At 37.9% G+C, this 11,196-nt stretch overlaps 1 protein-coding gene across 4 annotated transcripts in view; it reads left to right on the top strand.

Annotated features, from left to right (window-relative positions):
* The window catches only part of Arap2 (ArfGAP with RhoGAP domain, ankyrin repeat and PH domain 2), a 164,701-nt gene that overhangs the window by 43,623 nt on the left and 109,882 nt on the right, over positions 1-11,196 (top strand). For all 4 annotated transcript variants that reach the window (XR_003836690.1, XM_021162421.2, XM_029477281.1 and 1 more), the window contains exon 7: positions 7,796-7,865. Coding sequence is in view for 3 of the 4 variants with exons in the window: in XM_021162421.2 (XP_021018080.1) it covers positions 7,796-7,865 (70 nt within the window). In the remaining variant the exon portion in view is untranslated. The remainder of the gene's footprint in view (positions 1-7,795; positions 7,866-11,196) is intronic.

Genomic DNA, 11,196 nt, shown 5'->3' with positions numbered 1-11,196 from the left:
AATGTTGCTAGTGTATGCAATGGTGTCAGCATTTGGAGGCTGATTGTGGGATGGAACCCTGGATATGGCAGTCTCTAAATGTTCTATCCTTTCGTCTCAGCTCCAAGCTGTGTCTCTGTCACTCCTTCCATGGGTGTTTTGCATTTTCTTGGCACTGAAGAAGAAGTCTATTGAATTGTCTTGAACCCAGGTCTTTGCACGTATTGAACATGCTGATTCATGGATTTAGAACTATATTTTAAACTGACTTACAGAGGCATAATATTTGAATGTATTGATAATATTATTTTTCCAAACATTTGTACCTTCTGTAATGTCTCAGTTGTGTTTAAAAAAAAATCTATACCATCTCAAACGTTACTCAGCAACTTGTCAATAGTTTGTTTTGATGTTTTATCCCCTCTGGTGTGTATATGAATAGAACTGTGCTCTCATGTGCTTGGGCTTTTCTGCATAAAGAGTTAATCTTTGGTTTGCTGCTGAGGAAGAACTGTTTATTCTTACCACTGCCCTCTCCTCTAGCATAGACACAATTGCTATCATTCTTTTAATTTACTTATCTAAAGATTATATCTCTAATTTAATTTCATACTCCTGACTATCAAAGCTATTAATTTTCAGTTATGTAGTATAGTATCAATAATTTTTATTTCACAAGAAACTGCTACTATTTATTTATTTGAAATAGGGTCTCATGTGTTCCAGGTTCGACTTGAACTTACTAAATAGGCAAAGATGATCTTAACCCCTAATTCTCCTGCCTTTACTTCAAGTTTATATTTTAAATTGCATCTTTATATAGCTCCCATTCTCAGACCGTTGCCCTCACTTTCACAGTCACTTTTAGAGTTATAGTATACCTTCTTCCTACCACCAAAGATACTACAACCCTCTGAGAATCTTTAAACCATAAAAAGAGCAGAACCCTATGTAGTCTATGTGTTTCTTATATATCCATTGGATCTTCTCTCTAGAGCTCGAATCATAATTGTTAGCCTCCATATAGGTGTTGGGAATCAAACCTGTGTAGTTTGGAAGACCAGGCAGATCTCTTAATCATTGATCACTAACTTCCATCCATTGTGTATGCTAGGGTTTTATAAGGATGACTCCAGAAAGTAATGCCAATTTTTAACATAGACGTTCATATGCTCTGTCTCATAGCTACTCATTTATGAAAATTCAGGTTTCATAGGGCAGGGGAAATTCCAATTGGTATACTGTGTACTGCACAAAATTGAAGACCTGAGGTCAATCCCAATATCTACATAAAAATCTGTGATGCTGGTGTGTGCCTGGAACCCAAGGGCATGGGATTTCTAGCCTGATAGTCTAGTCAAATCAATAGATCAGTGAGAGATCCTGTCTCAAAAATAAGATGGAATGAGACCGAGGAAGACACCTGACCTTTACTCACACATGTACATACACATAAAAATCAGGCTTCGCATGAAATTCTGGGATTTGTGACAACATAGGTATACTAGAAGATGCTGTGTGCAGTGAAATAAGACAAACCATAGAAATGTTACATATATGTGACATCTAAATAGTTCTTGTAGAAGCTGAGTATAGAATAGTGGTTACCGGGGGAAGAGAGTGGAGGGGTGGGTCCAGATTCTTCAAGCAGTACAGAGTTATTTATACTTAGATCAGAGTAAGCTCTGCTATACACTGCTCGTTCACCCTGTATCAGCAGTGTGAATTAAATCAGCAGTGATCCATTATAAAGCTTAAAAAGGTAGAGTTGATTGGCTCATCATAAGATTATAAATGTCTAAGCTGATAGATAGGCTAATTGCCTTGAATTAGTCATAACAAAATATATACATGAATGAGAACTTCAATTTTGTACCATATAAATATATAATATATTTAATATATAATATATAATATGATATATAAATAATAATATATAAATATATAAAATAAAAATATATAAATATATAAAATATAAATAATAATATACAATATAATATATATAAATAATATACCCATAAAACTGTTAATAAATAAAATTTGTGCTTTCACCTTTACTTCTAAAATTCTTAAGTTCTTAGAATTTTTTGCTAAACAGTTTGATTTTTCATTCCGACTTACAAGTAAAAGACATGGAGGCTGGAGTCTAAAGAGAAGTCTGTGTTTATTTTGTTACCCAAAGCATCTGGTGAGATACTCTTAGAAACTAGTGCTTGGATTTGCTTAAAAGTGAGGAAATGTACTTTGGAAAAACTGCTGACATTTCATAGAAATTCTGGAGAATCATTTTGCATGTACTTATGTCAAAATCACTTCATTCTTAATACTCCATCATTTAAAAGGCTCATACTTTAGAGAGGGAATAGAGGCATGAATAGCAAGCTAAGACGAGTAATTAGGTAAATAAAAATGTAGGTGTCTAGAGACTGTAGTGTTCTAGACAGACTGAACCTGGTTTGTGTCAGAGCAGTGGTTAAGAATGGACAGTACCTTTTTTTTAATTTTTTTTTAGGATTATTCAAAGAAGGCATTTAACCTCAGCTGCATGCTGTTGATCCCTTTTTTCCACTTGAGGTTATTTAGAATGAATGTGACATATAATCTGAGTATAAATCCCATGAGTAATAAAAGCCTTACATGTAACAAGATGGCTTAGGGTCATTCCAGTTGTGTATCTTAAAGGGAATATGCTCTGTCTCACTCTCTCTGTTAATGCTAGTGATTGCAGAGCTTATTAGATTAAAACTCTTTTTATTGAAGCTTAAAGATGCAATCTTTAAATCTTTAAAAATATTGAAACAAAGCTGGGTGTAGTGGCTCATGTCTTTTGTCCAAGCTCTTGAGAGTCAGGGGCAGGTGGATCTTCATGAGTTGGAGGCCAGCCTGATCTACATAGTGGTTCTCCAAAAAGACAGCATTACATGGTAAGACCCTGTGTCAAAGTCAAAACACAACAGAAGAAAACAAACACCCACTATGACCACTACCACTACTATTAAACATCCCAAAGTCTGTTCTTTCCTTAAGAATGGATTTAAACAAGAGGGCCTCTGTGTGACTCCTTCATAAATAGAGATTTAATTGCATGTATTTACATGGTTATGAAAGAAAGCTTTCTAAAATACACATTTTGAGACAAAACCTGACAACAGGCACTGAAGCAGTTTTTATGAAAGCAGTTGAAACTTCAAAACACCTGCCCTGCCAGAGCTCAAGGGAAGACTTTATAGAAAACTGTTTGGTGATACTTCACAGACCTTATAAATCTATTCTGAAAAAAAGCTTCTTAAAGAAATGTGTCCCTTCAGAATGCTAAAAGTAAGAGAAGCTAAAACCCAGGCTAATATACCTCCTGTCTGTGGTACCTTTATTCCTGAAGGGACTCTGAAACGTTTTGCAGGATTAAGCTTACATATAAACTGTGTGGAGGTCAAATGCTATCACTTACTGCTAACTAAAGGCATGCCTGAGCTGTTTGGCTGTCAGGTGTCCTGGAGCGTCTTCTGGGTGCTTGTTAAGAATGCTGTCATTTGGAAGAGAGTGTTTGTACTGGTGGTGGAATGGGGAGGGATGTTATAACTAATGTGTGGTTATGTGCCTGAATCTGTAAGGTAAGGATGCCATTTTTTTTCTCCTTTGGTTGTCTGGAGATTAAATGTGTTAATGTTTATAGGTGGCTTGGCACAGTTCCTGGAACAAAGCAGTATATGTGTTACTGCCTGGAACTTTAATATTTTTTCTTGGGAATGCATTATTATGTCCAATTTAACTGGCCAAAGTGGCATTGTCTTTCATAATTCCTTATTATTGATTTGAGAATCTCTTGAAGCAAACTGGGTTGTTGAATGTGTAGTTTTGTTTATGTATGTGTGTGTGTGGTATGCCTGTGTGCAGGACATATTTGTATAGGCACACATACATGCTTGTGTGCATACCAGAGGAGGCCAGAGTCTGACACTGTATATCTTCCTTGATTACTTTCTATCTTTTATATTGATGCAGGCTTTCTCCAGTGAACCCAGAGATCTGTGATTTAGCAATCCTGGCTATCCATCTTGCTCTGGGAATCTTCCTGTCTTTACTTCCCAAAGGAGGAGAATATAGACAGGCTTCCACACCTATGTGTCATTTGTGTTGGTGCTATGAACCTGACTCCCAGTTTCACTCTTAAATGCCAGACACTACCCACTGAGCCATCTCTCAAGTCTCTGTAAAATGGCATTCAAAAAACAGATGTTTAAGTACTTTCAGATGTCACAGTACTTTAAGAGAAACTTAAAGTAATTAAAATAAAATTAAAATAACAAAAGGGGGTGTATATTACTATGCTGTCCTCCAACTGATAATTCTGTCTCAGCCTCCCAAATGCTATCACTTATTGAGTGATATATATCACTTGTAGAGTGGATTTTAAGCTGAGAACTTGATATGAGCCAGGGGAGGAACCATGTAGAAATTTCTAAGTATTGAATATGTCTTACAGGAAAACCAAGAGGTGAGGAAGGTTCTAGGGATAGACAGGTAGTATAACTCAGAAGGAACTGTCCACAGAGTAAGCACCCACAAAGACTTAATGCAAGACAGAAGTAAGAATATAGCAAAATGTCTCACTTCTGATCTAGAAGGGCGTTTCTCTGGGCTACTTAAGGCTGGGACTTAACTGTTAATTCCATGTAGTCTCAAAGATATTTAGCAATCTTAAAAAAAAAAAATACAAAACCCTGATTTAAAATTGATGAGACCATGAAATAGCTACCTACAGTTGAGAAGATTGTACTTTCTGGGAGATTCTTTCTTGCCTTAAGGTTGTTACAAGACTAGAGTTCTTTGTCTTTTCTCAAAGCAAAGCCCTTAGCCTAGTGGGCACTGAGCTGTCCGTCTCCTTCCAACATCCCTGCTGCCCTCCACATTTCTCTCCATCATGCTCTTGGATGATGCCTCTGGCCTCTCACACAGGTAGGCAAGGCTGGCCTGCAGTACAGAGGAGTTCAGCTGTGAATTCAGCACAACATTGAACCCTAAGCTGACTTTAAAATTAGGAACTGTATTTTTTTTTTCTTGTCTGTGTGTGTGTAACCCAAGGGCATCTTTTTTGAGCTTGAATTTAGTAGATGGCAGTATCGACAGTCTTGCAAACAGTTGGACATTTCTGGGTTTCGACAGAATTCTGTGTGAACTTGTGGAGCCAGGTGGGGGAAGTGGCTTTAGGCTAAAGAGCTTGAATTTAGGCTGTTACGTGCTCATTAGCACCCATGTTAATGTGGGACTATGGGGCATGGCTACTCACATCTATAATCCCAGATCTCAGGGTGGAAATGGGAAGAGCCCATGAGCACCATGGCTCACAGTCTAGCACAGATAGCAAAATTCAGCCTCTCTGAGAGACCTTGGTTCAAGAAAGGAGGTGGAGAGCTATAGATAACTGCTTGGGGTTGACCCCTGGCTTTTCCATGCATGCACACAGTATATGGCTACACACATGCACATATGCACACATGCATGCAATTATATGGATGCATACATGCACACACATGAGCAGTCATATGGTATACACCTCCACAGAGACAAACAAATAATAAAATAGCTAACTAAATGGTCTGAATTATGCTGTGTTAACATAATTTCTGGACCCTTTTCACTTGCTACTCTTTTAGACTGTGGATTTAATTCTGAATTTTTAGAAATTTACCAGCCCTTCTGCAACTATTATTTTAAAAGAAGATTGGATATGAGCCCGGTTGGATGTTTTCTTTTTCTGTCTTTCTTGTCTTTCTGTTAGGTTTTAAAAGGACTAAGCTTAGTCATATTACTTGTTCATTCATCTTTTGTGTGCGTGGGGGGTGGGGAGGGAGTGAGAGAATGAGAACCTATTTGGGTCTTAGTGTTCATAGTTGATAATAAATAGAATATGAATCATTTTTGGACTTTGTCCCTGTAAAAGAGTAAGGTGCATTGTGGGATGTTGGCATTAAGAAAGTCAACAAATATATAAAGAGATTGCATTAACGGTTACAGGGAAAACGAGAGGCATTTTTCCAGGAAAACTCTGGTTGGATGTGTACTAGTTTGTCAGGGAAGGAATTTGTATGTAGGTGTCTTAGGGATAATACTTAAAGTTAGTTAGGGAAGAAAGGGGGGATTAGGAATGGATTTAAGGTCTCTATTCTCCCCGTAGATATTGATCTTATTTTATATCTTAAAATTGAAAATTACATGTTTTATTAAGCTCTTAGGTTCAGTTTCAATGGAAGGGAAGTGTGGCTCTGCACAGACCTCTGGCTTTCCCTAGTTGCTGTTGGGACCCTGGAGGAAGAAGCACATTTGTTTGCCTTGGAAGAACTGGAGAGAGGGAAGAAAACACTGGGTGGAGAGTGGATAGGGGCATATGGTATATAAGGAACAAGGAGTGTGTGCTTACTGAAGAGTGCCTTTCCTTCAACCTGCCAGTGCTGGGGACGTGGGAGTCCTTGGATTGTTGGAAGTGAAAAGTCAGCTCTGACTATGGAAAGCATTGCTGGGAGAGGAGATAGGAGAAGCCAAGAGAGGTGAGGAAGGAGCAGATGAGGGGGATCAGATGGTAGGAGGCTGTTGACTAGTGTGGTTAGATGAGGTTAGGGCCCAGAGTGTCCTTTATCATTAATTTAATATTTGTGTGTGGAATTGTTGTACGCACTAGGGAACTTCATTTCTTTCCCTGTTTTGTCATTAGAGCTGGTTGGCTCTACGGATGCATATGTTTGTTAATGATTAGTGTGGGAATCTTTCTGTATTTTATACAAGTAATAGACCTTTGGCTGGAAAGCAGTGAGAAAAAACTCCCCCAGGGCCAGAACATTCTTTTTCTATCTTTAACTGTCACGAAAGCCACAGGAAATGATACTAACTCTCTAAATGTGTTTTAAAACTGCAAGAGAGAGGGAGAGAGAAATGCTTAGTGGTGACTGGCTTTACTTTTTTCAATAGGAAGTTAGTGTTTGGTATCTATTAAAAGCAGAGGTTATCGCGGTGGCATCAGCCCAGGCTGAACATATATCGAGAAGACGGTTCTCAGACTAGGGACTGTTGAATGCATGCTTGTTGGGAGGAGTTGGGGAAGCAACTTAAACAAAACGGAAACCAAATGTGTGCGCAAAAGCCCCTTCAGCAGTCCACTGTAAACTCAGCAAAACGATCTTTTTAAAAGTCTAAATATCAAAATGGGATTATCTTATTTTTCCCTTGATTTTATTTGGTGTCAGAATTTTAAACTGCATTTGCCTTTTATATGATCCTATTTCAACAGTATGCTGTTTAAAGAGATTATAAATACTCCATAGTTTGACAAGGATTTTTCAACATCTTTAACTTGAAATACATTATTGATATGTATAAATTCAATTAACAAGACCACATTAGCTTAGCAACATAGTGTTCACTCACCAATGATCAAAGTAAAATAAGATCTGAGCCTAAGCTTAATGAGGGATAAGAGCATCATGTCGTGCGCCCAGTGAAGGATTATCTTCTTGGTGGACCGTGGGTTCAGTGGTGGAGGGGGTGCCCTCATTTTGTTCTGCAGGGACCCTCACAGCTGCATGTGAAGGCACTATCGACATTATATTATTTTGCAGATACCTACATTATCTAACCAGAAAGTGCTATTATACACATTTTCACTGTGTATAATAATGAGAAATGTAGACCTGAAAGTTGTTACAGCCTCTTGTTACCTCTATTGTCTAAGAGAACAATGAAATGTACTCAACATAAGGACATTGCAGATACATTTAAATTCATGTCATGGAATGTAAAATAATGCTTTTCATGTATTTTACAGAAAACGCATGTTTCAGAAGAGATGGGTGAAATTTGATGGCCTTAGCATTTCATACTACAATAATGACAGAGTAAGTACTGGCATCAAAGATTATTTTACATACACTAAGTGTGTGGGAAACAAGGGAATAGTTGAACACTTTTAAGAGTAGAAAATATATTATCAACATGAAAAGCAAGGGAATATGACATAATCACTCTCCATGATTTAATTTCATAGAATGTATGGCTAATTTTTATTTTTGGTGTATAAATCTTTTTTAAATTTAATTTTTTTTTTTTTGGTTTTTTGAGACAGGGTTTTTCTGTATAGCCTTAGCTGTCCTGGAACTCACTTTGTAGACCAGGCTGGCCTCGAACTCAGAACTCAGAAATCCACCTGCCTCTACCTCCCAAGTGCTGGGATTAAAGGCCACCACCGCCCAGCAAGTGTATACATCTAATAGTTATTTTTGGAGCATCTTCTACAAACTATAGGAGAGTCTGTGAGCTATGTAAAGATGAATACAAAATTTCCTTCATCCCTCAGAGCACCAAGGGATGTATACAAACCCCACCATAAATAGAAAAATTGAAAAGCAAGTAGGGGTTTGCCTCATTCTCTGGGAGTGAGAAGGGTTTGAATGGGATTCTACTGCTATGAGTTTGGAAGAAAAGAGGTTTGTACATGAAGAAATGTTGGAGAATAAGAATTATTTATAGAAAGAATATGAAAGAAGCTTACATGAGAAAGTTTTGGCCATTTGCCACAAAACATATAGTGTTTTCTGGTTATGTTGGGAATGAGCTTTGTGCAAGGGAGATGGGAGAGATGATGCTGTGTGGTTAGAGCCTACTGAACGTCCTGCATGTTGGTGAGAGTAGCTGAGTTGGACAGAGTTCTGGGAATGTCTTCTTAAGCTTTGAAAATGTCCTTCTTTTTAGGAGATATAGGCTGAAATATTTGTGGGGATTGTGTTATTATAACTGAAAGCAGTAAAAAATAGTATTACCTGTGTATACATTTTATTTGCCAATATATACATGTGTTTGTATTCATGGCTAGTTAAATATAATAAATTCTGTATTTTATACAGTGGCATGATGAGTCCTCTGTATCCTAGCTTGTATGTTAGTGTGGATGAAGCCATCAGAAATATGTAAAAGCCCCACCTGTACTGAACCCATACATCTTTTTTTTCTTACTCTTTAAATTAGACATTAAAGCAACCGTTTACATAGCATGACCATATATAATATATTATAAGTAATCTGGAGGTGATTAAGCATTCATTAGGATATGTGTAGGTTATATGGATGTACAATATCATAGTTAAGGGCTTGAGCATTTGTGGGTCCTGGTGTCTGATGAGTTTCTGGACTGAATCCCTCTCAGATACTGAGTGATAGTGTTATCAAGTGTTAAATTTCAAAGTTACATAGGTAATTATTATATTACCTTTTTGCCGTCTGTTTGGTAATTTCCTCAGTGAACAGGTGAAACTGATAAATGTACCATCCTTTAGTTAATTAAAATAAGATGGTTTTCATCCTAATTATATTTTATATTTAAAGTTTTAATTTTAAGACAACCATATTTTTTACTTATATATTCCAATTCAACATTGATTTCTCAGAAATTGTTAATGCATTATATTTGTGGCTTGTTTGTTTTTGGTTTGAAAAGAGATGTGTCTACTCCTGGAAGGCAAAAGAGTTTATATACTTACAGACAGAAAATAGCACAGGCTGTAACAATCTCTTGCAACCCTTGTGAGAACTGTAGAAGGCTTCAGGTTAGATTCATTTATACAGTGACCTAGATAGAGTAACACATTGGTTTAAACCAACATCCTCTTGGCTTGCAAAGTGGTGGGATGAATGTTAGTAATCATTACTTGCTTGACAGCTATTTCTAGTTTGTTTACATATCTTACCTTCATGGTGTATCACATATGTGTCCATGATACCATAGGGAATTCTGTGTCCCGAGTCCCGAGGATAGCATTTTTGTTATTGGTTTATTCTTTTATTGTATTTTTCATATAATATATGATTATTGTCTTTTGCCTCTTTTTCAACTCTTCCAAGATTCTTCCCACCTCCCTGTCTACTTAACTGTAAGTGTATACTCTCTGTATTGGCTAGTTTTATGTCAACTTGACACAGGCTCGAGTTATCACAGAGAAAGGATTTTCAGTTGGGGAAATGCCTCAACGAGACCCAACTGCAAGGCATTTCTCAATTAGTGATCAAGCAGGGAAAAGCCCCTTGTGGGTGGTGCCATCTCTGGGCTGATAGTCTTGGTTCTATAAGAGAGCAGGCTGAGCAAGCCAGGGGAAGCAAGCCAGTAAGTAACATCCCTCCATGGCCTCTGCATCAGCTCCTGCTTCCTGACCTGCTTGAGTTCTAGTCCTGACTTCCTTTGGTGATCAACAGCAATGTAGAAGTGTAAGCCAAATAAACCCTTTCCTCCCCAATTGCTTCTTGGTCATGAAGTTTGTGCAGGAATAGAAACCCTGACTCTCTGTTTGAAGAAAAATTAAAATGAACAAAGAACCAAGTAGTCAGAAGCAATGACAGAAACAAAAACTTATGAAAATGGGACTTTTGGGATAGCATTGGAAATGTAATTGAGGAAAATACGTAATAAAAAAATATTAAAAAAAAAAAGAAAATGGCTTCCGCGGTTCAGGATTAGGTTCATAACCAGAGTGACCTGGGAGAAACTAACCGCTACTGTCCCACAATGTCTGGTCTTCTTATTGCTTTTACTGGAGTGCAGAGAAAGTGTATTTAGGAGTGGGAGGGCTTTCTTGTCTTGTCATTGTGTTGGTGCAGATTTTCGGTATTCCAATTTAAGGAGGGATTTCTGCTATGTGTCCAAGCAGACTGGATTTTCTCTCCATCATCTCAGAGCCCATCATACTTGCACTGTAGTGAGCCTAGTGTCACTTCTGACGTTTCTGCAACAAAAATTATTGTTAAATAAACGTTTATAATCATGTGATTTCCTAGAAACCTTTTAACTGAGCACCACTCCTTAAAACACATTCCAGTTGCATGTCTCTTGAGACATTTCAGTCGCTTGTGCCCAGGTGACTGATTTCATCTTGCCACAGCATCCCACCATTTGGGAGCTGTTTCCTTTCTTCTTCTTTTTTTTTCTTAAAAATTGGATATTTTATTTACTTTTCAAATGTTATCCCCTTTCCTGGTTGCCCCTCCAGAACCCCCCTATCCCATCCCCTCTCCCCCTGCTTCTATGAGGGTGCTCTTTCACCCACCCACTTCTGCCTCATCCTGGCATTCCCCTACACTGGGGCATTGAACCTTCACGGGGCCAAGGGCCTCTCCTCCCACTGATACCCGACAAAGTCATCTGCTACATATGCGGCTGGAGTCATGGGTCACTCCAAGTGT

Source organism: Mus caroli, chromosome 5 (genome assembly GCF_900094665.2).
Source record: "Mus caroli chromosome 5, CAROLI_EIJ_v1.1, whole genome shotgun sequence".
Lineage (NCBI taxonomy): Eukaryota > Metazoa > Chordata > Mammalia > Rodentia > Muridae > Mus > Mus caroli.
This window is presented reverse-complemented; position numbering and strand designations above follow the sequence as displayed.